Here is a 27,476-nt window from a genome sequence, read left to right as displayed (position 1 = left end):
AGAAAGGGAAAGAGAACAGCCTAAAGCAAATGTGGCTTGCCCCTTGTCAACAGGGACTTGGATTTATCTGTCAGGCAAATACTTATCTGGGCAGGAACTCGGCTAAGAAAGAAACCTGCTCTGGTTTTAGCACATACACCACATTTATATACATATTTTTACAGAATATACAAGCACAGATTCCATGCATTTCACAACAACAGAGCAGCCAGTGCAAGAAGACATGGAGTTTCTCCACTGCAAGCAAAGAGACAACAATTTCATCTGCGACGGCTGCTCCTTTCCAAAGGCAAACAGTAATTCCACAAAATGGCAGATGTAACTGAATGATTCTACTTCTCAAGTAATGTTTTTCCTAATTGCTCTATTAATTCCAAAAATAGCAAGCAGTCTGCTACAACAGAAACCACACTTTTGAGAACAGAAAGCTTGATTTCTGAAAGCATTTGTATATGCCAATATTGTGACTTGCTTCATAGTTATAGATGCAGCATTTGTCTTCTTACAACCATTTTGATGGGTGATGGTAACCAATGTCATAAGGCAGAAAGGCAGCTGGGGCCCTGGTTGACAGTCAATGGTTACTCTGAAAATTGCCGAATTCTAACCTGCAGACCTATAGTGTACTGGCAACAACAGTCACTTAGTTGCTCCCCTAGTTGATGGGAATAATGCTTAGCGGCTACAACTTCACCACCATGTCATGCTGTTGTCACCTTCATAGCTAAATTGAGGAAAGAGCAGTTACTGCCTTTCATTGCCCCATGTATACAATGGTCACTGCTGCAGGGCACAAATTCAGCTAAGACACAAATGAGAAGACAACTGGGGTGCATTTTAGCTACCAGTTTGAAAGGCAGTTGTGAGGTTACAATGCTACGACACCTATTACTGGCTACTAAAACGCTACTACGCATTAAAATCTGTGTTGCCTTTGCAGCAATGGCTATGATAGGAGTTGCTTGGGTTAGCGTATCAATCTGCGTATTGCAGTGGTTCTCAAACTTCTTAAAAAGGGACCCATCAGTAACTTTAATATGTGTGTGTAGGCTCACATGCCTAATTCACCACTGATGTGGAAGTTCCTTATCCCAGAGAAGAGAACTTGGCAACTTTGTGACCCACCCATCGGACTCCCCTGACCCATTGGTGGGAATCATTGGGAAACTGGGCTTCTTTGCCTCCAAGAACACCCGCCAGATGTGGATGGAAATGGGAGGCACCTCCTCAGCAACCACTGTTTCTGCGCATGAAGGCATGGCCACGAACGGCATGGTCCATCTCGATGAAGGTCAGAGAGCCCACCGTGATCTCACAGGGGCCCAATGCCTTGAAGCCACACTTGGAGTAGAAGGGGACGAGAAAATCCTCACACATCAGTGTGGCTCGACGCACGTACGGCAGGCAGCACAGGTACTGCAGGTAGCGCCACATCAAGATGGAGCCCTTGCCTTGCTGGCGGAAGGTGCGGTGGACTGCCAGAACATGGATATGGACTGTGGATCCATGAGGCTTGTGCAGGGTCAGAGCATCCTGCCGAGGGAGGAGAAAGAGAGAAGATGGTTGTTAAGAGATGTGGTCCACCCACTGTTAACACCCTAGCACAGACTGACTCTACTACTTAAAGTAGACAAGGGACAACTTTCTTCTATAGGATGATGATGATGAATCAAATGGTTTCTTGGCTGGCTTGCATTGGGAAAGTCACTGGTTCCAAATCACATTGTACTTTGCCTGATTTAGGCTAATGTGATGAGATTCATGCGGGGGGAGAAAGAGCTGAAATGCTCTAATATTTAGGGCCTGAGTGAGGAACCGATGGCATTTTTCACTGTAAGCCTCATCATTTCTAACCCTTGGCCATGCTGGCTGGGGCTGCTGGGAGTTGGAGTCCAACAACTACAGGAGGGCCACAGGTTCACCCACTCCCAATTTAAAGAGAGCTGTGCAGCCTCTCCAGTATTCAGAATATTAAAAAGTGAAATGTTCGTTTCACACTGAATCCAGCATCTGCCTTAGAGCTGCTCCAGGGCAAGACTCCTGATCAGTAGTCTTCTCAAATAGAATAATGTGGTTTCTTATTAATGCATTTATGTGTTTGTACAGGTACCATACTGGCTCATGCCTGCAAAAATCCCAAATCCTCTTGAGTCCCTTCAGGGGAAAAGGCAGGGTATAAATATAACAACAACGATGGCTTTTAAAGCAGACACTGCTGGGTAATGGAAAATTGTTTTGTTGGAGCGCCATTCCATTTGTTCCACAGTGGGGCAGCATACTGGCTTGTGAAAACTGAATGAACTTCAGCAGCTGAGTGAAGGGATGTTAAAGTGTGGGGCAAGCATGATACTAGCCCATTCACCAAAGCATGTGAAGAGTAGAAGAAGAGTACCCAAGCCATATGTACTACAGCAGGCTTCCTCAAACTCGGCCCTCCAGATGTTTTTGGCCTACAACTCCCCCATGATCCCTAGCCAGCAGGACCAGTGGTCAGGGATGATGGGAACTGTAGTCTCAAAACATGGAGGGCCAAGGTTGAGGAAGCCTGTACTACAGTGGTACCTCGGTTTTCGAACAGCTTAATTCACAAACAACTTAGCATTTGAATGCCACAAACCCGGAAGTAGGTGTTCCGGTTTGCAAACTTTTTTCAGAATCCGAACTGTTCTGTTTGGAGTGTTACACTTCTTTTTTCAGTGCCACACTTCTGTTTTGAGTGCCTCAGCTCCTGCTTGCATGGGAATAGGAGCTGGATGGGGCTGCTCACCTGGAAAGGTGTAGGCTCTGTCACACTTTTCCACTGAGGGGTGCGTGGCTGCATTCACCTCAATACAGAAATTTAAAGGAGCATCGGTGGCAATGCAGAGACAGCCCAACAGCTGCCTCAGCAGCAGTTTAGGGGTTCTCTGATGCAGCTGCCAGGCTGCCTCCACCTTCGTCACCCCAGCAACTATTCTGTTTGGCTGCCTTCAGGTGGTGCAGGGGCTCAGATGCTGATGTGGAGGCTCCTTTAAACTTCTGCCTTGAGTGGAGAAGTTTAAAGGAGCCCCCAGCCGTGAACCCCTCAATGGAAAGTGTGACAAACCCCTCAATGGAAAGTGTGACGAAGCCTGCACCTCCCCAGCTGAGCAGCCCATCCATCTTCTACTCACGTGCAAGCAGGAGCGGGGATGGGGATCTCTCAGCTGGGAAGCAGAGACTTCATGTTCCACAGCTGAGCATTTAAAATTAAAACTGAAATTATCCAGAAACACAACAAATTGAAAAAAGCAAACCAACTGCAAATGAATCAAATTCACAAGAAAACATAAAACAGTAGTGACCCTAACCCTAATTCTAATCCTTCCCCTAACCCTAACCGAGAAATGGTATTGTTAGATAATAAAATTCATGTTAATTTGCTGTTTTAGGGGTTGTGTCTGGACAGATTAATCCATTTTGCACTACTTTCTATGGGAAAGCGTGCCTTGGTTTTGGAACACTTTGGTTTTAGAACAGACTTCTGGGATGGATTAAGTTTGAGAACCAAGGTACCACTGTACTCTCCATCAGTATAAGCAGGTGATGTGCATTTGAGTCTATGTTCTCTCTCCGTCAGTTACATAATGGGAAAGTGATGCATTTAAAAGGATTTCCATTTCCTACCTGGCTGAGTCGTTCCTGATCCCAGAGAGAGCCAATAATGAAAGCAACAAGCCGGCCTTCTTCAAACCAGCCGAGCGACAGCTCCGGACACAAGTTCAGAAAGTGGCGAATCTCATCCAGGTGGAGGGGGCAGTCTCCCGACACTGAAATGAATGCTGTAGAGGACAATAGAGAGAGGAGTTAATGTCATGCTGCTGTCTAGATCCAGGCTGCAGTTTCCTTGTCGCTGCAGATACATTAGACCTGCCCTGAGAACAAAGGTTCAAAAATGGAGCTAGGTGGGAGGTTGGAACTGAATTCCTGAATCTAGTGGACTGCAGTTTTCAGGGTAATTTGATTCCTATTTGACTTCTGTTTGCTTCTGTTCAATAAGTGAAAGCTGAGGTTCCTGGGGGTGGGCAAGACAGAACAGTTAACCCTTCTCACTGGTGGTGAAATGTCTTGGTGGCATCTTTTATTAGAATTCTTCATCAGGTAGAGAAGAAAAGTAGCCCATTCTAAGCTAGGCCAGGCATATTTTGTAAACTTCAGTAGCCTACCTTCAGCTTCCCATTGCAGGATGAGCTGAGTCATACCTCGGTGGGATAAATCTATTGTCTTATTAGGATACCTTTGACGCTAACAAGTATTTCTCTCTCAGCAGCTGCCAGTCTGACCTAGCACTTAGTGCACCATCGTATTCAAATAGATTTATTTCCTTTGTCTTCCTTTGTTTTTTGTTTTTGTTTGTTTGTTTGTTTGTTTTTAAACTCAGTTCCAGAATATTCAAATTTGGCTGCAAAACTCAAAATGTCCATAACGGGATTTGTTTAGCCACCCAAGTATGAATAAAGATACCTGAATTTAACAACCAATGTTCAGATCTTACCACTGAAATTCAGATGTGGAAAACATTAATTTCCATCTGTCAGGTTTTTGAGCAGGTGGCCTGTAAGGAGCACATTCACTCAGCCTCCACTTCCCTAGTGCTTCTGACTGATCTTTAGTGTGCTACTGATGCTCCAGTTTATCAATGATCTCAATGCTTCCATTACTCTTTCACCTGGGAGGTTAGGAATGTGATTCTTCCCACACTGTACACATCCATTTTTTACTTTCTTCCTGCATTCAATCTTACACTGAACACGTTGACCACTTGGGGGCTGTAAGCCATGTCTGGATATTTCCCATAATGCTGCATGCCTGAGAGGCACAAGAAGGCCGACATTCCAGCCCCTCTCTTGCTGTGTCTTGGTGTTAAATTGCTCACATTAAGCAAGCTGGCTGCCGCTTGTGTAACCTATTTGCTTGGATGTTTTCCCTTCCACCTCCTGCCTTTTCTTTCCTCTCCTACTCTGCCCTCAATAAAGGACCCCAGTAACTCAGTGCTTCTAAAGTACAGAATTTATTTATTTATTTGGGGGGGTGAGGTGGAGGGCGGTTCAGAAAACGTAGGAGACAAAGGAATTGGCGCCTTACCTTCTCTCTCTATTTCGAACACGCTGATGGCATCCTCGGGGGTGAGGCACCGGAACTCGCTGGCGGGCAGAGTGTGCCTGCGTTGGCGCCCAGGGGAGATCCGCGGAGGCTTGAGGTGGATGGGCTTGAGAAACGGCAGGGCGCTGATCACAGACATCTTCTCTAGTTTATTCCCGCGCCTTCCGTAAATGCTCTGCCCGCTTTTGGAGTAGCCGCGCTGCTATTTCAGTCCACCACCTCCAGAGCAGTCAGCCAGCAGCTGAAAATACCTGCAAAATGCATATCAAGTTAAGTCGCTTGCGTCTCTTTATATAGGCACACACATCCGCTGAGACTTCAAACACCTTAGTCCTCATCATCACCACCAGTGCTGTGGAAACGGAAGGTCCGTCAGGTCGCAGAGGTGGGTCCTCACTAATGTCCGGCTCACAAAAGCAGAAATCCAGCAAATGCCCAGATGCTGTGCATTAGAGCAGTAATAACAGGGGGGCGGAATCAGAAGTGGCTTTTATAGCTTGGAGGCTTGCTGGCAAGGTTAAGTGGCAAGATAGGCAGGGTTAATACACTGACGTGGGCTGTGAAGGAATAGTTATTCTGAGGTCACCAAGAAGCTGGATTGGATGACTCAAAAGCGCTCTTAGGACCTAATCCTGACAGATACAGATCACTTCCTGCTAGGTGCTGGGTGCCTCAGATTGCAGGGGCACAAGACAGAGCTCAGAGTCAGGAAGAGCATGCTGGGTCTCCGCACAGAATCAGACTCTTAATGCTGTCAAACCAATCTTCTGCCTTCTGGAAAGCTTTCCTGTGATTGTTAATTAACCAGCCAAATCAAAAGATGTGAGACCACAGTTATTTTCCCTTTAAAAGAAGAAAGCAAATGTGGGAACGAGGGTTTCTTCTTTCAAAGGAAAATAAAGGTACAGCAGAGTGTTCTTAAGAGGTAGCCAGGGTGGGAACCTTAATCTTTTGAAAGGGCAAGTTAATCAGGTGCTCTTGTGGAAAGACTGCTGCAGACAATCCTTTTACCGAGAAATCAGCTTTCTTAAACCCGCCAGCCAATGACAAAGAGAGCCAGCGAAACGTTCCAAATCGGGTTGGGAAATGATGCTCCCTGCCTGGTTGCCCTGTTCTGTTGTGAATGTCCTATGCTTCTATAAACACCAAGTATTGCCTTCATTTTGGGCTGGTGTCTTAAATGCCTCTTACAGAGGAATGGGGGAGGAACATATTTTGGGTGATTTCTCCTCTCCCTTGCAGCCCTCAACCCACTAAATCTGCTCCAGAAGTTTGGGGAGTCTCCAGAGCAGATCTAGGAAGGAGGGGGGAATTTCTGACCAAAGCCTTACCATCAGCTGAGCACCACCATTGGATACAACCCAATATCCTGGGAGAACAGAAGTCTTTTCCTTCTCCATTACTTTACAGCAGGGATGCAGAACCTGTGACCCTCCACCTGTTGTTGGTCTCCAGCCCCCATCATCCCTCACCGGCTTGATCAATGGTCAATGACGGAAGTGGGGTCCCAGCTACATCTGAAGTGTCACAGGTTCCTCATCCCTGGTCAACTATGACAGCTCCAAAAAGCTACATGGAGCACCCTTTATTCCAGACACTGTAATTCAATAGATTCACCCATTTCTACCATATATATTTTTCAATCTAGCAAGCCTGGGTCCTTCCTAAACTTGATTTTTTTTATGTACAAGGATACCTCTTGTTTATTCTTTCAAGCTTTGAAATCAACAACTATATCCCCGAAGCATATTTCTCATACATTTTACACCAAATGGCCTGTGTGGGTTTGGGCAGATGTCTAATGAGCTATAATATCTACAGGAAAGCAGCAGCCAAACCAAGCTGGTGCGTCTTACGATTTATTCACATTGCCTATTTTGGGCAATCATTATAGACCTAGCGCTTGCCAAGCTGTGAACTGAGTTGGAGGCATCAAGGAGCATGCATGATTCATGATGTCTATTTTGGGCAAAATCTGCCAGGTTTGGGGCCTGTGGTCTGAAAGTGTTCACAATGTCAGACCAAATCCAGGCTCCAAACATCATGTTAGGCTTTCTCCACGAAGTTTTGCTCAACTTGGGATATATGCCTAGCACAATTTGTTGCAGAGAAGGCCCACAGCTCAGTGGCAGGGCATCTGTTTTGCATGCCAAATGCCCCTGGCATCTTCAGGAAGAAGATGTCTGAAACCCTGGGGAACCGCTGTCAGTCAGTGTAGAGAATATTGAGATAGATGGACCAAGGGTCTACATATATGGATATGTAGTTCCCAAGTTTCTATGCAGAGAGATAAACATAGATGCATCATTACTGATAATTAACGGGTGTTCACTTTCCTATCTAATTGCAGGCTAGCAATGTGGCTAATGGGATCTGAAGTAAAAGCCAAACAAAATAATTGCAGCACTAGCAGCTGTGGGTGAACTGAAAAGGGTGGGCAGGGCTGTTTGAGTGCTGCCATTTCCTGGGATTGTGAGGGTTCGTGCTCCTACGGCCCTCTGAGTGCCCAGGCGGGAGCTTTTGACGCAGCTTCATTGCAGAGGTGATGACCCCCAAACGCCTAGGGAACAATGAGAATGCCATATACGTGCCTGTGCTCAATGTATGACATCTCACTGTGCCGTTTCTCAATGTGCTTTGCAGAGTGAAAGGGAACCAAGGGACGGCTCAGGTGAAGGAGATTAGCCCATTCATTACGACAGGTCCTTGAGCTTAGTGCATAGTCGTGACAAGTGATCGGTACACAGACGTCTTATGCAACCCTCTCGACTATCTTTCTAGGGTCGGAATGTATGTGCTTCTTGGCAAAATAAGAGCCAATAGGAAGTGACAGCAGTGATAAGGGTAACTCCAAATTTGGTCAAATCTGCCCGGTTTGGCTGGTTCAAGTCTTCCTTAATATATAGGCTTATTGCACACTCCATAACCTGTCCGCCTTCTGAGCTGTGAACTCAGCTGAGGGTATCTGTTGATGGCAAAGGCTGCTAGGTTTGGGGTCTTCAGCATGAAACTGATTTCAGCAGCATACTATGGGTTGCATCCAATGAAATCGCCCTGTTAACGTAAGCACTTCTGCCTGTGCAACAGGACTTTTTCTCCCTGCACACATCTCTGTGACCCCCCCCCAACCTTTTCTGGGTTCCCCCCAATCCTCCAGAGCAGATTTTGGGGGTTGGGGGGATGGGAAATACACAGAGAGGGAAAGTCATGATGCATAGGTGGAAGTCCTTGATACAGCCCCATATGCATGCAGCACAAGCTATAATAATAATAATTTATCCCACATGAACTTTTGCAAAAAATAAAAATAAAAATGGATTAGGTGACAAAAATCTGGAGCCTTTCTGTCTAGCATCAGATGCTGAATCGTAATAGGGATTTTATTTTCACCAGCAAACTACAATATTTCTGAGGCTTTACATTTTTTAAATGCAGAGTGACTGAATTTAAATTTAACTTTAGCAGCAACTTCCATGCAAGGCTTAGGATTTCTCCCCAGCTGTACTGAAAGACCCCAAAGGACAGGATCTGGGAAATTCTTCGGCAACCTACAGGGCTAACTGGATGCTGCAATCTATAAAAGTGCAGAAAGTGCTGCTGGATGCTGATCTTTTCATACACCATTCACGGAGCACAAGAATATAATGATAGAAAAGGCAGGCTTCGTGAATCCAGAATAACATAGCCAATGGGCCTAAATGCTCTTTTCACACAAGGGGAGGTGATTCAAGCAGAAGCACGGACCTTTATCCAACGCACAAATAGAAAGAACAGACTGTCCCTGACTTTAATTATTACGGTCTTTCAAGCCAACACCATATGTGGCACCATGGAGATTGACATCTCTCATTCATAATCATGCCCTAGAAGATTATATGTATCTCTAGATATAGAGATGTACAATCCATATTTATGTGCACAGAATAGGCTCTCATATGCACTCTCAGAATGTACATGCCTAGTAAATTTAACCACAAACTATCTGCATTGGAGTAGTTCTACTGGGAAATGTGAGGATGCTTTCTGATTACAAGCCACAAGTTGAGACCTGGGAATTCCTTCATGTTTCCTTTTCCCCAAACTTGAAAGCATTAATAAATATGTAATAACAGATTAGCTGCTGATCCACAAATACAGATTTCAATTAAATTTGCCCCCTTGCAGAAGGTTTTCAGTGCTGGTAGCATTTTTGTTTGGGGGAAAAGGAATCAGAAAATGTGTTTCTCAATAATTATTAGGGCCACAAATCATTTGCCTAAACTGCAACCTTCATCAAATATCCCTGCCTATAATTTGCTTTGACATTATGTAATATTTATATTAGGTAACTTACTCCAACTATCAATCAGTTAAAAGCAGGATTAAAACCTCAATCCTACACCTACTGGGTGGAATTCACCTAACCCAGCCCCATCAGAGACGCCCTGCAAAAGGACTTCTGCTTGCACAATGGGGTCCCTACTCTCCAACCTCCACCCCAGACTGGCTTGGGAGAACCCCAGAAATAGCACAGAAGGGGAAGGAAAGCAAGGTCATTCTAACTGGCAAGCTGAAATCCTTGTGCAGACAGGATGCTTGGAAGAGAGCAACTCTGAAATCCACCTGCAGTGTTTAGGATTACAAGCTGTGGCCTTGGACACTGCTAACTCAGCTTACGTTCCATACATAATGTGTGTCTATATTGTATATAAAATTTGCACGGAATCATGAACAAGACTAATAGTAACAAATAATAGTAAAAAGAAAATGGCTATGATTTAATGCAAAGCTGCATGCATGTAAACCCTATTTAACTAGTGCCTGTATTTAGTTACTACCTAGCTGAATGTGACGATTTTGCTAAAACATACAAACCATAATTGGGGTGGGGACACAGTTTCCAGATCAGCAATAAATGAAACACACAGAACTGTGGAGGGGACTGTGCCCTCCAATTACTCTGTGATATTTTTCCTCTTGTAATCATTTAAAGTAACAGCTATTCCAAACAAAAAAACAAAAAACTCTGCTGCTGTAGAAAATAAGTGCATTCCCTTTTCAAATCCTTGGCTGAAGGGCGGTATATAAATTTAGTAAAGAAAGAAAGCAAATAAAAGCTTTGGCAGTCAGCATCACAGATGTTAGAACCGAAATAACTGATCTTACCTGTGCATTAAGTTTTCTTTCAGGATTCCAATGTGTGGCCCCCTCTGGAGAGAAGACTGAGGTTCTTGCAGAGTTGCTGCCAGAAAGAATAGAGCAGATAGTGTGGGCTGTAGGGACTCCTGGTGCGCTTCCAGCTTTTATTCTGCAGAGACTTCGGGAACTGCAGCTTATATATTTGTTATTTCTAAAGCACGTGATGGTACTCTTAAGACATTTCTAAACCCTCATGTGACAGACACTTGCAAAAGGGCTTGGAGGTGACATGGCAACAAAAGGATCCCCACAGGCTTTATTTTCTTGGCATGGTTTTCTGCTGAGGGATAAAGTGTTTTAGCTGATTGCTAGATACAAAGGGCGTTGTACAAGCCACAGGTGAGTAGTCAGGCAGTGGGTGCTGACAGAAAACAGGTGAAGCAGAAACACATTGCATGCTTTTACTGGATCAATAAACTCTACCGTGGCATCTTCCTTGAATGTGAATAAAGCTCCGCCAATATTACTGTAAACGCAATTGCCCTCCTGGATTTGCCCTTGAGCCGCAGCGTCCCATAGCTTAATTCTCCAGAGTTGCCACATCAGCAAATGGTTATACTGTGGAGTTGCTTTTAAAAGGGGGGGGGATTCTTTTCCAAATGTAATGCCCAAATATTGGTATGATTAGGTTAACGAAGGACATCACTCTACCTTTAATAAAGCTTTCCGCCAGCATTCCCAAGCAAACCAGCAGCAAGCCTGTAACTTCCATGATCCCCTCTGGGTCACATTAACAAAATTCAAAAAGGGCATGTCCAGAAAATAAGAACCAGATAGGATAAAGTTTTTGCAGATACCAGAATAACTGCAGCTTCTGGAGCGTCAGCCAGAATTGTGTGGAGAATTTCCTGTTTGCAGGAGTCCTAGGGAGCCAAGTGTCACACTGCTTTCCCAAATTCATGTTGCTGTGCATTTCTTCCTCTGCTATTAGATGGCAAGAAGTGAAAGACAACCTTCTGCAGAACATTTTAAAGAGGCTACTATTCAATAATAAATAAGCAAAGATGGAAAGAGAACTTTAAAAAAAAAAGGAAACCAGGCTCCAGAGCTTGCTGATGGCATTACACTTTGCTGTAGTCCAATGTGTTTATTGTAAAACACTTATTTGGGTGCTATGGACAAAACCAGAGACAAGGGGTGGGGATTGATCCATTGGGCAAGCAGAAATGCTTGCCATGACAAAACAATCAGAAAAAACGCAACACTTCCATTTCTGACTTTTGGGGCTTACGATAGAGCAGGCGTCATCTACGTCATTTCATGCCCGTGTGATAAACTCTGTATGCAAAGACATCTAGGCCTTTGAATGTACAAATCACGAACAACCACAGCGCAGATGACCACAGCGCCTGGAGACAGACCGGCTGTGTATCTACAGCAGTGAGCAGAGGATAAATGACTGCAGGGAGGAGCACAGAGAGAATAAATGCCATGGTGCATCAAAAACAGCAAAACCGGACACCTTCGTCTGGCCCAGCTGCAATAAAACATCTCTCTCCCGTATTGGACTCTTCAGGCAAAGCAAGTGCTGCAACGCTCTAATGGTTTGACTTTATCTTCCACTGTCTCAAGACAGAAAAATGCCAACAACATATTTCAAGAAACAGCAGGGTGCTTTAAGCAGCTGTCTCTGTACTTCATGGATTGAGGCTCACTATATTTATTGCAACGTTAGTTTGGACATTATATCAGAAACGTGAAAATGCAATGTTAACATATCTGGGTTTAGCACAATTTACTGTGTGCTTACGATCCTCTCTAGTCAAAGCTATATTGTCAAAGAGCGCCATCTGTTGGGAAACATGAAATACACCAAACTGACCTTTTAAGAAACGGAAAGGAAATGAATCTTTTCAAAACACATCAAGGAGAAAAACAGAGTGGCATGTGTTTACAGAACATTAGATTCATAGGTATATGGGTGGATCACACTGAGCTTCCCATTCTCTAGAATTCTTGAAAAGCTAGTGGGACTCAGGCGTGTAGAGTTTGTGCCTGGGATTGCAGAGCCTGCTGAGTCATCTTTTCCCACCTCCAGAGCTTTGCCCCGCCCCTCCTGGAGCTTCACAAAGCATTCTGTCTAGAAGGCAATGCAGAGAGAAAAAAGTATTTGAAAGAGGAACAGAGGAAGCAATTATCAAAACTGCAAGTGTATGTGGGGCTTGAAGGAGGAGGAGCAATCTTGACCTCCCCAGTAAAGAAATGAGAGAAGAGATGCTGGTGACAGCAAGGAGGAGGCTGCCACAAGTGAAGAGTGTGGCTGCCATCTAATAATGCAAGTAAATAGTGGAGAACCTTTGTGGAACAGAGATCATTTTGGCCTTATACTTTACTATTTTTATTTCTGCGTTAGGCTTCATTTGCACTCCAGCTTTGATTTAAGCTGCTAAATTTGTTTTGCTTGTTGTGTTTATGATGGTACTGTTTTTTTAATTATTATGTAGTTACTTACTCACATTATTTGTAAGTGTCCTTATTATGGGTTGCATTAATCTGCTCAAAACAGACCCACTCAAATTAATGATTTAAGATGACTCAAGCCCATTAATTCCAACTGGTCTGCCCTGAGTAGAACTTAATTGAATGCAACCCTATGTGTCTTTCTTTTTATTGTTATGACTGTTCATTTGAAATGCTGTAAGCCGCTATGGCTGTGATCTTGACGAGAGCCATGCAAATAAAATGATGATGATGATGATAAGAGAAACCTGCTTCCTGATGCCAGCATCTCAAGTACCAGTCCCCACAGCTGCCATAAAGTCATGTACTAAGTATGTTTTCCTGTTTGCTAACTGGGCAGTCAACAGCACTACATCAAGCAAGGCCTGATGGGACTGCAGACACAACAGCCAGAAAAATCCCAGTTTGGAGAGAATAGCGGGAATAGGATAAACTGATGCTGTCTAACCCTACTTCCTGTTGCCTGGCCTGTCAGCTTCCTGCTACTGCAACAGCCCTGCTCCTGTGTACACTACTGATCATGGCAACAACATACCCGACTCCCAAACTATACACTTGGCTGCTCACCTAGCACAGGAATAACTACAAAATGTCTTAATGCAGTCTGACCACCCTCACCTCAGACATGAACAACATCAACCTGCATACATGCTAAGGCATAGAATCATAAAATTGTAGAGCTAGAAGGGACCACAAAGGTCATATAATCCAAACTCCTGCAATGCAGGAATAGTTTGCCCAAATGCGGCTTGAACCCATGACCCTGCTCTACCGACTGAGCTATCCTGAGTTCCCCTGGGTCAGATTCCATCTTCTCGTAGTGGGTCTAATCCCCCCACTCAAAGCCTGAGTTTGTTCCCTCACCACAAAATCTCAGAAACTTATGAGTGCCACACAGGTGTCCATCTGGGAGAGAGAAGCAGGCTGCATTCACATCACAGTTTATTCCATTTCCGAGACTCCCCTAATGGTTACGTTCTGCATTATATTTGAGCTTTCATGCTATATTAAAGCTGCTTCTGGAACTGCAGCGGAATATAGTGCAAGTTTAGTGCTCATTTCTTTGTCACTTGCTTCCAGGAAAAAAACCTGTTTCCAAGCATTTGAAGGGCATTTTTAAAAAGAGTAACTCCAGGATCATAGGCCTGAGGACACCTCTAGAGTCTGAATAGCACAGAGGAATGCAACATGGGAACACGAGGCAGCAGCTTTGTCCAGTAGAGTGCTATTCCTCGGATGCCACCAAATATGTAAGTTACTGAGCATTTCCCAGGTTTACTCCAAGGGAATATAGATAAGTATCCTGGTCACTTTTTCCCTTCTGTAAACATCATGAATCATTTCCCCTCACTAACTGGCGTGGAAGTCCTTATAAAGTGCTTCCAGTTGGATAACAAAATGTCCACAAGATGGAGCAAGAGTCTTTCATAAGATAAGCAGAAATGTAGGCAGGCAGGTCAAGTTTGGTGCACTTGAGGTTCAGGAACTCCAAATCTGCTTTGGCTAGTAACATATTTGCTTAACGTTTTAGAATAATTTTGTCCAGCCTCTTGTTTCGCCTCCTGATTGTTTGGCTGAAGTGTCTCAAAGGAGGAAAAAATGCTCATAAAACTGTACAATCATGATTCAAACGTTTTGAGAGTTATTTATGAGAACTTGATTTACAGTAATTCTCTCCTAGGCACCATGAGATTGCAGGATCTGGGTGCAATGAAAATGTGAGATTGATCTTGCCCAGGAAAGCTTCATATGGGTAACAAATAAGGGATAAATAAGGAACTGTCTTATGCTGAGTCACACCAATGATAGGACATTGTTCTTCAATGTGTCCCCAGGTGTTGAACCACAATGCCCATCATTCTTGGCAACTGGCTAAGCTGGGAATGATGGAAGTTGTAGTCCAACAACATCTGGTGACCAAAGGTTGAAAAACAGTGATCTAGACCAATCTTCCAAATTATCACAGGTAACACATCAACTAAGCCTCAATATTATCTTGCTGTTTGTACTCTTTAAAAAGAAAAGCCCAGTAACTTGGACAATGGTGGCCTCTCCCTCATTGTGGCTGTGATCCAAGCAGTGGGGAAATTGAAATCAAGTACTTGGCAAGTTAATTGGATAAGAATAGTATGCAGGAGATTTCAGGAGGAAGAAACAGGAATGAGAAATTTCATGTGTGTCTGCATGCCCCCACCCCGTTTAGTAAGTGTTGGCAAAAGGAGAACCTATACATTATGATTAAAGATGGAGAGGTAAAGTATTTTTCTGTATAAGGAACTCAAGTCCCTTCATCCAGCCCAGGATAATTACATTCCACACAGATACATCAAAATTCCATCAACATGAGTATAAGATTTTCAACATGAGTACAATCTTATGAGATTATGAGACATTATAGAATGCTGCTATAAACATAGAATGTACACCACGAAGCTGAGAGCCTAGGAATTTCCTGAGCTGTGTGTATCCTAGCAACAAAAAACTCCTATCTTCTCTAAAGACTGCCTGTGTACCATACTGTAGGAAACATGGGTTGTCCTCCTAACTTCAGAAATGGATTGCCAAGAGTCTTTAAAATTGTCTTGTACCCCCTCCCCCCATCTATACTGCAATCTTGCTACTGGGCTGAAAGTTTACTAATTTTAAGCATGGCTGTTACTGCCATTCATATACTAAGTGGACTTTGCTTTTTAAAAAGAAGACATAAATGATAAAACACTCAAACACTCATTAGTGTGAGTAATCCCCATTAGCTCTGTTTCTGCAAACAAGAAGTTGCACTGGCCAGATTTGCCACTATGCTCCAACCAGTTCAATTATCTGGCTTGTATCCTCAACCTCCCTCATGAGGACTAGCGCTAGTTTCCTGCTGGTGAGAGGTGTTAACTCCAGCAACTCCCTTGTTGACATCCCTACCTCTAAGCTTCCATGCCATCAACGGACTCCCTTGACTTGTTTTCATCTAAACTGGCAGCGATCTGTGGCCGGAAAGGTTATGTGGGTACAAGATGTTCCCATGCTAGGATCTTCCCTAGTGCAGAAACAACACTGTCATTAAGAGTTCACTAGATGGTACCTATTAAGTAAAGAAACAAGTTCCTCTCTTCCTTACCAACACGTCTCTAACTAACTCCTGCTTCGTCTGATCCACTTCAACCATTTTCCTCCCCTTCTTCTTCAATTCCCCCTACCTTTGTGGACTACAATCTCTCATCCTGTCTCCTTTTGGCCGTCTCTCTCTTTTCACCACCCTCCTTTTCTTCCCCATCATCTTCTCCTGGTCTCCTTCCCCACCGCCCTTTGTTCCTGCTAGTCCTCCTGCTTCCTCACTTTTGCCATCCTGACTCTACCCGACGATGACAGGAGGCGCAAAAGAATAAGAGCAGAGTGCACACAAAAACCAAAAGGTGGCAAGTCGGATCATCCCTAAATCTGAGCAGCTCAGTCCGGCTGGGCTTCCCTCCCCACCTTGGTGTCGTCTTCACTCTCCCAGGGGTTCCAATGTGAATATTGGGGGCCCCGCCGCGCATAATCAATCACATGACGTAGCACACACACCCTATTTGAATGGCAATGTCCATTAACTGGGGGGGGGGGAGGCTGGCCCTCTCAAATATTTTATAAGGGGGGGCTCTCCCCCAACCCCCCACTATTTCCGTTTTATCTGTTGACCCTCCCTCCATCTTCAACTCAGGCCCCTTTCTTTGTGGAGGGGTAGACAGTGTCCTGGCTCCCCCCCCCACACACATTTCCTCCCTCCCTCAGCTCCCCACCCACCTCACCTTTCACCCCCGCTTTCCTCCTTATGTCCCTATACCCCACCGGCCTTGCCCTCCTCCAAGCCCTTCCCATCCCCCACGCCCTGATTATTCCCCTCACTCTCACCCTCCCCCACCGTTTTTCTCCTCCTCGCTCCCTCACGCGCGTGCCCCTCCCACCGGCGCACTCCGCGCTCTGCCTCGGCCCCGCCCCTCTCCGGCCTCTATTTGGCGGGCGGGGCGGGGCCTAGCCGTTGTAGCCCCGCCCCCGCCGAACGGTGACTGCGCTGTGTGGGCCAAGCGGCCGCCGTTGCTGCTGCTGCTGCCGCCGCCGCCATCCCTTCCTCTTCCTCCTCCTCCTCCTCCTCCTCTTCCCTCCTCCTCGTTTCTTCTTCTCCTTCTCCTCCTCCTCCTTCCCTCCTTCTCCCCCTCCCTTCCTTCTCCCCGCCTCAGCCGGCCAAGCCACCACCATGGCGGAGCCGCCTGCTCCCTCTGCCCCGCCGGCAGCCCCGGCCACGGCCGCCCTCCCCGCCGCCGGCTCCCAGAGGCTGCTCTTCACCCACGACCTGGTGTCCGGCCGCTACCGGGGCTCGGTGCGCTTCGGCCTCGTCCGCGTCATGCACGGCGAGGACTCCGACTCCGAGGACGACGACGGGGGGCGAGGCCCCGGAACAGGAGGAGGCGGCGGCGGCGGAGGGAGCAGTGGCGGCGGCGGCCCCGGGGGAGGCGGAGCGGGCAGCTCGGGGGGCTCCGAGTCCGGGGGCCCCTGCGGCGGGGAGGAGAGCCGAGGGAGCCCCCTCCGCCGCGGCTACGTGCGCGTCCAGTGGTACCCGGAGGGCATTAAGCAGCACGTCAAGGAGACCAAGGTAACCGAGGAGGAGAAGCAGCAGCCGCCGCCGCCGCCGCCCTGGGCCTCGTTTGCATCTCATCTGCATCTCATCTGCATACACGGCGGCGAGGGAGGGGGATAGTAGCTGGGGAGGGGGGCTCCTTAGGCAGGACTCCTTAGGAGGAATGGCAGGGCCTCCGTGGGGTGTGAGGCTCCAGGCCATGTGGGTGTAATATCTGGGGTACCCCCCCCACCCCGGAAAGTTGGGCATGGCCTCTGACTCGGGGGTTGCGGAAAGGCAGCTCCTGGCCTCGTGTCTCAATCACGCCTTGCAGGGGCCCACCTTGCACCAGTTAAGGATGCGCAGCAGCTTCTGGAGCAAACGGGTTTTCTATTCGTTAGGCCTCCTCTCTCCCACCCATTATTCTCTCTGCACCACAAAGGAAAGAGAGAACCACATTCTTCTCTCTTTGCTCATAGCTCCTGAAAATACTATATTCCGCAATAGTGAATATATTCCCCAAGAGATATAATCTCAGTTCTGCATGCTCCCGATCTGGGCATCTACCTGCAATTCTGTATTGGGTGGGAATTCAGGTGATCTATTGGAAATCTTCATTCTTGAGCTTAATTGTGGCCTCTCTGACTTCCTGCAGTGATATCTGCTGAGGGTTTCTTGTTCTGGGAACTGCATTAAATTCAGTTTGGTTTTTTTAAGCAGATGATACAGTACAGCTGTAGGATTTCAAATATATGTGGGGATGGATATTGTTTAGGGTGTACAGAAAGCTACCGGGAATAATTACGACTTAATGTGCATTTCATTAGCAATCATTTAGATTAATTTAGGTTTCTGTAATGCTGCTTGCTAAAACATGATGAGGGTATTAATATTGTTCTCCACAGTCTGTTGTTAAACTCTAAACAAATATTTTATACTAATATGGTTGTTTTCAGTTTTTTGCTACACTGTACTAGACATTGCTTTGTGGCATAAGCAAAGGGAATGTTCCAAGTGTGAGATGTTGAAGGCCAGGAATTCATTGGGGCAAAAACCCCTGCAACCTCCCCAACCCCCTGTTTACATGGGTAAATGTTTGTGCTGTGTAACTTACATAATGAGCGCAAAGTTGAGGCCTAAATAATAAGGCTCCTGTGTATGCCCATGGGGTGCAGACCTGAGTGAGTTCATGACTCTACATTTTCCCTCACAAGTGCATCTGTAAGCTAGTAACTACAGGTTATTTGGAATGTTGACAAGGGCCTTATGTCTAGTGAACTCTAACTACTTCTCAAATTTCATTGAGTGGTGATACATATGAGGCACGAGGTTAGCGGGAAGGGGTGGACACAAAAGTAATACCAAGAGGACTTATAAATGAATGTTGCATGGATATACTAACAGGAACTGCATGCTATGATGGGTGGAAGTACTATAAGCAATTCTGAGTAGCAGTGTCTTTGATATGGAAATTGTGTGTGCCTCTCAAAGGAAGTGGTGCATTAATTTTAAAATCGGCACGTTTTAAGTCAGTTTTAGTCTCCCCACCCCCAACCCTGCAACACAGTCCATTAAGTTCATACAGAGCAGAGCAGATAACAACGTCACTTGGGGGCGGGGGAGACCTTCAAAGCTACAACCTAAAAGTGAAAGGCTTCTGTTGCTACATAAATGGACACATATCTCAAATACAGTATGAGCTTTCTCCTTTGCAGGAATAAGCTTGGAAGCTTTTTCTTTGTGATTTCTATGTTCTTCATCAGAATTTTACATTCTATCTAGTTTTCCTTATTTCCACAGTGAGACAGAACTTTGAAATCATGGAATTTGCAAAATAGTAGGTGTTGACCATTACAGAGCCTTTCTAAATTTATATATAGCTCCCATATATTCAGACCCACCCACCCAACACGATACGGTACTAGAAATTCAGCTTTACATGGAATTCCAGCAGCCTATAAAGCCCATAAGTATGGTGTGGTGATAGGCAAATTGTTAAATGTTAAGTGTTTTATTTTGTTTTTATACATGTTGGAAGCCGCCCGGAGTGGCTGGGGAAACTCAGTCAGATGGGTGGGGTATAAATAATAAAATGATGGAGATGCTGATGCTGATTGGGGAGATTCTGGTTCAAATCACCACAAAGCCAAGAACTTCACTGAGTGTTCTTGGCCTGAGCTAAGTTATGGTGATTGTCCTGTTTCAATAGATTAGAATAAAATAGGGGAGGATGAGAACCATAAATTTCACCTTGAGTTTTTTAGAGGATGGGTGGGATATAATGTAATAAATAAATAAGCACTGCCATCAACTACTCAGTATATTCTTTGAGTGTATATTCTTTGAGTGTCAAGTGAGTGAATTTAATTTACATTTTATTTTAGGTTTCAGCTAGCTTAAAATCCATAGGATTACAATTGCATGAGTGAACATCCTGTTTTTTCCATAGATAAGAGGCTTAAAAACTTTGACCAATCCCTTTCTCAGATTCAGACCCACCATGAATTTTTTACTTCTCTCTAAGTAGGTGGAGTGGATCAAAACTCACCAGCATATCTCACAATGTATACCAACTAGCCAGTAATTTTTGGAGTTTCCTGTATTTATCACAATAAATAGGTGTCACAGGAAATGTTTCCAGATCTGTGTGTATACTTTCAACCAGGTTTGTACTGCCCCATGCAAGCCAGGTAACTCTATAAACAATCATTTCCCATTACACCTTTTTCTCCTCTTCCTCCCCCTCTGGGAATTAGGTGGCGCAGTTTAGGAAGGCATGTCTGAAATAATGGACATAATACATAGGTTGTGGTTCATTGCTTTGTTGTGAAGTGCTGCTGAGCAATTTTGTAAAATTATCTCTCATTAATCCAATCGTAACACTAAAAATAATGCAAAGAGCCCAACCCAATTCTTTCATTTTCATTTGTCTCAAGTCTGTTACGGTGAGGAATACAGATATTGTAAAATAGCAGCTGCATTAGTAGAAACAGAAAAGAGGTGGTACTGTATTGATCCAAATATAAGCCGTACCTGCAAATAAGCCACACCTTTAAAAAAATTGGGGGGGGGGGGAGAGACAATACCTCAATATAAGCTGCTCCCTTTAAATTCCACAGGCACTCACACCCGTAAATGGCAAATGTAGAAGAAAATCCTACGGGTACTATTCCCCCATACTCCCGAGCTGCTTCCTGGGGTGGGGGGAGCTGTGCCACTTTGCTGGCAGCCTCCCCACCTCCCCCCTTCTTTTTGGGGGGGAGGCTTGGGAGCTGCAATTGGGAGAGGCGCTGCCCCCCCCCCCGACGGCCCTCGTGATGGTATCCTGGACGGGCGCGCACTTTCCATTCCAGCGTTGGAAGGCAAGGCAGGGTGGCGGACCGAGGGCAGCTGTTTTAGCAGTGATATCATAAGGTCGCAAATATAAGCCACATTTTAACTTTTCACAGTCGGAATTGCGGGGGGGGGGGGGTGGCTTATATTCGGGCTAATACGGTACTTGTTTCTGCATATTAACAGTTAGGTATTTTGGCAAAATAAAGATACTTTCTAGGCTATTAGTGGTGGCTTTGTGTAAAACTTGCAAATCCTCAGCATTTTGGAGAACTAGACACAATTACTGCAGTTGGAATTAATAATATACCAGTATATATTTTCTTAAAATGAAAACTGTATTGATTTCATGTCAGTTTGTAGGACTCACTGGGCTATTGGTATTAATTTCTATCTACCACCAGAAGTTGCATGCACATTCCTTCTCCCCCTATGGTTTGTTCCATTGATATCTTAGCCTTGCCTGCTGACTCATAAATGAGATTACTGAAAAATCTGTTCTGAGTTCTTTTTCTTTGGTTTGCTTCACATAGTGTAGCCTTATTTTAACCTATAGTTGTGTAAGTGCAGGGGTCGGCAAACTTTTTCAGCAGGGGGCCGGTCCCCTGTCCCTCAGACCTTGTGGGGGGCCGGACTATATTTTCCAAAAAAAAATATGAACGAATTCCTATGCCCCACAAATAACCCAGAGATGCATTTTAAATAAAAGGACACATTCTACTCATGTAAAAACACACTGATTCCAGGACTGTCTGTGGGCCGGACTGAGAAGGCGATTGGGCCGGATCCAGCCCCCGGGCCTTAGTTTGCCTACTCATGTGTAAGTGCATGTAAGAATAGGTCATAAATTGGTTAGTTGCTATCTAACTTGCCTTGTAGGTTGGTTTCTCCGTTATACTAGAGTTGCAACATGTATTCAGTTGACGAGTATGATAAATAAAAACAGTGTTCCTGTTTAATTTGGAAATATTTTGGGCCCCTTTTATTTATTTTGCAAGTAAATCCTGCTCGTGGTAATGTACAAATGCCAATTGTCCAGAATTTGCTTTGGAGATTTATCCTCCTCTTGACGTGGTATTTACCTAGTGGTAGGTGTACTGTTGCTTAAAGAATGATACTGTAAAACAGAAGTGGCTAACTCCCAACCTGGGGGCCTGATCTGGCACTTAAGGCCCAACTGATTTTGGTGCTGGAGGAAGCAAAAAGAAAACCAAAAACAAAGGAGATGCAGTATTCTCTTCCCAGATCAGCACCCTGATGGTAATGGAAATTGCCCCCTCCAGATATCAGGTTCAACATGTGATGAGCTGGGTCCGGTGACTTACATTCATCAGGTGACTGATATGATGAGCTGGGAAGGGGGTAATTCGCATCCACAGAACCCAGCTCGCTGATGGAGATACAAATTGCCACCTCCCCATTCATCAAGTCAATGCCCCCTTCCCAGATAATCTGGACATATCAGCTGAGGAGGAAGGTTTGTGTTTTGTGTGCATCCCTGTTGGCATGTGCCCCCCCACCCCCGGATTGGCCAAGGATGAATATAAGTTAGTCACCCCTGCTGTAAAAGGTGCTCAATACTAAAGCCTGCAAACCTTGGGCAGGATTCGCCTAAGGAGCCCTATAAGGGTTTCCCCCCTTCTCTTTCTTTCTGTCCCTTTGAAATTGGCTGAGGTATGTGTGTTAAAAGAGCCCTTAGAACAGTGCAAAAGGAGGGAAAGGGGGAATCATTGCATCTGACAAGCTACAATGCACGGCTTGATGTTGAATTCCACCACTTGTATTCTTTACGTTCTGTTTCATGTTTAATATTGTACACACTTCAATTTTTCAAATACAGTGGTACCTCTGGTTACATACTTAATTTGTTCTGGAGGTCCGTTCTTAACCTGAAACTGTTCTTAACCTGAAGCACCACTTTAGCTAATGGGGCCTCCTGCTGCTGCTGCTGCTGCACAATTTCTGTTCTCATCCTGAAGCAAAGTTCTTAACCCAAAGTACTATTTCTGGGTTAGCGGAGTCTGTAACCTGAAGCGTATGTAACCCGAGGTGCCACTGTACTAGTTTTTTTAAAGAAATGATGTTGAAACTATTTATATTATTATTATTTATTTCACACACACACACACCCCTCTCCATCTACTTGCTGTGATTCGTTCATGCACCACTTTCCGGAGAGTAATTCTCTGGGGTTTATGTACATACATGCAAAGTGAATTGATTAAAACTCATACTCTATTGACTAAGATGTCTTTAACCAGGAGCTTAAAGCATTAGCTTATACAGACCATCTTCTTAAGTATTAAAATATATTCTAATAAACCTAAAAAACTCAAACTATACAATTTAATGGGCTTTGGATGAAACTGTATAAAATGCTGTCACCCTTCCACCTGCCCCTAGCTTTGGTCTAACTTATGTTCTAACAAAATTGTATAAGCATATCATGCAGGAAAATGGTGGTTTGGGGAAGCCTCATAGTTGGAGCGGTAGGTGATGAGTTTGATTACTAACAGTTCAGATATGTAGGCCAGTGGAGAGGTGCATAGAGACCTGTGGATGTGTTCTCTGTTTCTAGAAACATGTCTATGTTCATGTAAAAGGTAAGGGACCCCTGACCGTTAAGTCCAGTCGTGAACGACTCTGGGGTTGCGGCGCTCATCTCGCTTTACTGGCCGAGGGAGCCGACGTTTGTCTGCAGACAGTTTTTCCAGGTCGTGTGGCCAGCATGACTAAGCCGCTTCTGGCAAACCAGAGTAGTGCACAGAAACACCGTTTACCTTCCGCTGGAGTGGTACCTATTTATCTACTTGCACTTTGACGTGCTTTCGAACTGCTAGGTTGGCAGGAGCTGGGACCGAGCGACGGGAGCTCACCCCATCGCGCGGATTCGAACCACCGACCTTCTAATCAGAAAGCCCTAGGCTCAGTGGTTTAGACCACAGCGCCACCAGCGTTCATGAGTGTTTCTTAATTAATTCTTTTTACACCAAGAACATTGAACCCTTTCTTGTCCCTGAACCCTGTGTGCTGATTGTTTAAGTTTGTGGCAGTTAGAATAATCCTGAGCCCTTTATGACACCCTTGCAGCTCAGCAAATGACTTGGGGAAGTCTCACGTGTTTTCTTGTATTTTATTGCTCACCGCCCTGTGACTCTTGGATTGAAGGGTGGTGTACAACAAAATAAAATAAATGCTGCTGTAGCAAAACAAAAGCTGGTATTATTTTCCCCCTTTGAGTTTGTTGTGCTTTTCAGCTAAAATAGCATCCCGAACTCTCAACTTTTCTCTGGGCAATCAGCATTTATTCATTACAAACATTAATGTGAGTCATAATTGTCAATATATATTTCAAATCTCTCAGTATGTAGAGGATATCAGAAAGATAAACAGCCCTTGCATTAAATATTGTTGGGGGGGTAAGAATAAATGCTGATTGGTTTGAAGAATTGGGAGTTCTGATGCATTAGCTTAGGTTTTTAATGCTCTGAAACATTATTCTATGTTACCCACCTAAGAAACCACATCTAGCAAACCTCTTGCTTCTGACATTTATTTTACTCTCTTGGGGGATTACTTAGGAACCACCTGGCATTCACAGTGGTTTGAGACTGAAGGAAAACAAAAGGCTTACTGGAATTGCTGTAGGTCTGCAGAATTGAATGAATAGCCTGCTCCATTACTGTTGTATTTATTGCGAGGTTACTCGCCATTTACTTTCCTTAGTTCGCTCTGCAGGTTAAAGTCTGTGATTAATTTTATTTCAGTATATAAACTTGGGGCTCGTGCTTTTGATATCTTTATTTTTGTCTCCTTGGATAACAATTCCAGCAGCCTGTCTCAGAGCAGTGATGGGAATCTTATCTTTCTGGATAGTCCTTACACCCAAGATTCATTAGCTAGTGTGGATTTTGTTAGCTAATGTTACTATGTGCTGTTAGCATCCATCCGTCTCAAGAGACAGTGGACTGCACCTCTGAGTGTGAAGTCAAACCGCTCTGTTAGCAGCTCCGAAGTAACCTCCCCGGGGTGCAAGCCTGGCAGTGTGTATGGAGGTCCTAGGCTGCCCAGACATCAAGACCCACCCTCGACCTCACTCACGTGGTCCAAAGGAAAGCAGATCAATACATTTGACACCAGCTTGGCTGCAGGAGTTGCTGGAAGGAGGCATAAAACCATCTTGGGGACTCCACTATGTAGGATTTACTCCTTAGCCTTTTCCCACAAGACAGTGAAGGTTTAGGATCAGAGTCTTCCTTCCCAAATAGGCTGCCTTCCCAAATTGACGAGCCCCATTTGCCCTCACTTCCGCTACAGCACATGTAGAAACCGCCTTCTTAACCATTGAACCCACTATTGGTCTCTTCCGCTCAATCTGCTGGAGTCTCGCAGGGGAATTCCCAAACTCACTGAGGGTTTGAGACACATCGGCTACCCTCACCTGGTTTAGCTGGCCAGTCAAAGCCATTCCCCGGGTGTGGCCACTGTCACATGCTGACAGCTTCCAGGAGCCACAGGTGAGAGCTAAGTCTTCCAAATTTAGTAATGCCAGAATTTATTGTAGTAGTTAGAATTTTGACTCAGGCCAGCAAGATTGGAGTTCAACTCCCAGTTCATTTATGAAGCTCACTGGGTGACTTTGAGTAAATCGTTCATGCTCTGACAAGCTCACTTCACAGCGTAGCTGGCAACTCTTTTCTAGTGAGGAATCTATTCGGAATAAGGGAATTTCCCTTAAATAAAAGGGAAACGTTGACAGCTATGCTTCACAGGGTTGTTGTGAGAATGAATGGAGGTAGCCCCAAGTCTCCCTGTCATCATATCTGGCTTTGTTCCTCCTCAGCCTAACCCTTGGAACTACCAACATAGCGCTTGTGGGTGTATGTGTTCCTGTCAGGACCTTCCTGGCCCCCACAGTAACTTCCTCCCCTTCCTTAATATTGGGTCTTCAATTTTTTGAAGGCTAATTGCTGTGAGGGGGCATTGGGGGGGGTCACCACTGGGAATGAAAATATAAATAGTCCCCGCCCCAGCTGTGCCCAACCTGATGAAATTGTGTTTGTGAAGCTGCTGCTAGGTTTGGAATAAACCTTCTATTGACTACATCATCTCTTACGCTCAGCCATTAGGCCTGAAATTTGGTTCCAACAGAAGGTGATTTAATGCACAAAGTTAACCCTTTCCTTGGTTGCACTCTCCTGGAAGATTACTCCCCAATTAGATTTGAAAGAGTCTATTGGATTTAGTTTTTGAGCTTAATTGCAAAAGGCGAGGAAAAATGTAGTCAACAGAAGACTACAATGGTACCTCAGGTTACAGATGCTTCAGGTTACAGACTCCGCTAACCCAGAAATAGTACCTCGGGTTAAGAACTTTGCTTCAGGATGAGAACAGAAATCGGGCAGCAGGAGGCCCCATTAGCTAGAGTGGTGTTTCAGGTTAAGAACAGTTTCAGGTTAATAACGGACCTCCAGAATGAATTAAGTTCTTAACCCGAGGTACCACTGTACTTTCAAGTCTAAGTGTTTGGTGGGAGGGATGAGTGTGTACGATGTGTGCATAGTTGCAGAGCATGTGTGTGTGGTGCCCCCAAAGTTTATTACATTCCCAAATATGCCCACTGCCCTAAAATAGTTGTTGACACCCTCTAATCAACCAGTCAGGTAATTCCACTGTCAGGCCTGGGTCTGATGAAAAGTAGAAAACAGAGCTGAGTCTCATTAGCATACCAAATACTATTCACCTTATAGTTCTGGATCATTCTATGTCAGGGTTTCACAGATACATAATGAGTAACAGACCTCTTTAATACCCTATTCAAAATGAAGTAATGAATAGAAATATCTTCTACTCCAATAAAAGGACAAGTGATTAAGTCATTACCTAAACGGTTCCCAGGATGTTATGTGATACATGTGACTTCTATGCAAATTGCAAACAAAGTTTGTTACGGCTGCATTTGTTATAATATGTATAATTCATTTGGGCAACGGGAAGTATGGTTAGACTAATGATTTTGGGGGATCTTATTTTTTTAAGCATATAATTCTTAAAATTGAAATGTCTTAAAATATACAGAAAGTAGTGAAAACACCAAGTATACTGACATTTGCTGCGCAAAAGTCTTTTACCTTTCTATGTAGCAAATGTATGTATCCTTGCTCTCCAGATGTCTTTAGGATGAGGAGTCATTGTCTCTGTTCTGTCTGCAGGCAGTTGTAACACAAACTGCATCAACTAATCTGCTGCAGTGTTGCAGGAGAGATAAGATGATCATTGCATATATATTTTAATCCCATAATTTTTCAAAGAAGTGCTGCTCAAGAGATTTAATTGCACATTATTTTTAAAAAGCAATAACCTGATGATAAAATAAGAAAACAAAAAGATATGTTTAAACTATAATGGGAAGTTAAGCAGTAGCTACACAAATATTCAAAATACTTAGGCTGTAAATGAGCTTCCTCACTGCTCCAAAAAGCACAAGTTCTATGTACAAAGCACTTCTAAGGAGATAGACACTTAATTTTCATCTCCTCTTGAAAACATGCATTTTGCCTTTGTAGCAAACTATTTTGATCAGTTGTCTAGAGTAAATATTTTACCTTTGTTCTTGTGTCTCTCTTTTAAAAATGTTTTTGTTATAACTAAACACATTATTTTGAATGTGTTATTCTGCAAAGTATTACCTCATATCTGTGTATGTAAGAAACTGAGGTAGTGTAAGTTAAAGTCCATTTATTTCAATGGGTTTACTCTTACTAACATTGGATTTTGCTGTATAACCAAAAGTTGT

At 44.5% G+C, this 27,476-nt stretch overlaps 2 protein-coding genes across 10 annotated transcripts in view; one reads left to right on the top strand and one right to left on the bottom strand.

The window, feature by feature from the left end:
- Positions 1 to 124: 124 nt before the first annotated feature.
- Positions 125 to 26,835, bottom strand: AANAT (aralkylamine N-acetyltransferase). Of its 8 annotated transcripts, none has more exons than XM_083487720.1 (7): positions 16,681 to 16,710; positions 15,676 to 15,807; positions 12,050 to 12,089; positions 10,267 to 10,342; positions 5,104 to 5,372; positions 3,646 to 3,800; positions 125 to 1,533 (listed from the first exon to the last, which is right to left on the bottom strand). In XM_083487720.1, the coding sequence occupies exons 5-7, from the start codon at positions 5,258 to 5,260 to the stop codon at positions 1,228 to 1,230; spliced, it is 618 nt and encodes a 205-aa protein (XP_083343846.1). In that variant the 5' UTR covers positions 5,261 to 5,372; positions 10,267 to 10,342; positions 12,050 to 12,089; positions 15,676 to 15,807; positions 16,681 to 16,710; the 3' UTR covers positions 125 to 1,227. The 8 variants fall into 8 exon arrangements, with proteins under 8 accessions (XP_083343846.1, XP_083343845.1, XP_083343851.1 ...); XM_083487719.1 differs by having other exon boundaries at positions 15,676 to 15,790; XM_083487725.1 differs by lacking the exon at positions 12,050 to 12,089 and having other exon boundaries at positions 15,676 to 15,790; positions 16,681 to 16,713.
- Positions 16,786 to 27,476, top strand: part of UBE2O (ubiquitin conjugating enzyme E2 O) — a 60,504-nt gene continuing 49,813 nt past the window's right edge. Inside the window, exon 1 of one of the 2 annotated variants that reach the window (XM_083487437.1) lies at positions 16,786 to 17,383. In XM_083487437.1, the coding sequence (XP_083343563.1) occupies positions 16,988 to 17,383 (396 nt within the window). In that variant the 5' untranslated portion in view covers positions 16,786 to 16,987. The remainder of the gene's footprint in view (positions 17,384 to 27,476) is intronic. The other variant, XM_083487436.1, reaches the window with a different exon arrangement.

This window comes from Podarcis liolepis (assembly GCF_965112155.1).
Source record: "Podarcis liolepis genome assembly, chromosome: 2".
NCBI classification, from domain to species: Eukaryota; Metazoa; Chordata; class Lepidosauria; order Squamata; family Lacertidae; genus Podarcis; species Podarcis liolepis.
The sequence above is the reverse complement of the archived record's forward strand: the minus strand, read 5'-3'. Positions and strand labels throughout refer to the sequence as shown.

Coding starts and splice junctions, on each gene's coding strand:
- AANAT (XM_083487726.1), bottom strand. CDS start 5,260: ATGTCTGTGATCAGCGCCCTGCCGTTTCTCAAGCCCATCCACCTCAAG. Junction 3,801..5,103: donor GTTCGAAATAGAGAGAGAAG/GTAAGGCGCCAA, acceptor TGTCCTCTACAG/CATTCATTTCAGTGTCGGGA. Junction 1,534..3,645: donor ATCAGGAACGACTCAGCCAG/GTAGGAAATGGA, acceptor CTCCCTCGGCAG/GATGCTCTGACCCTGCACAA.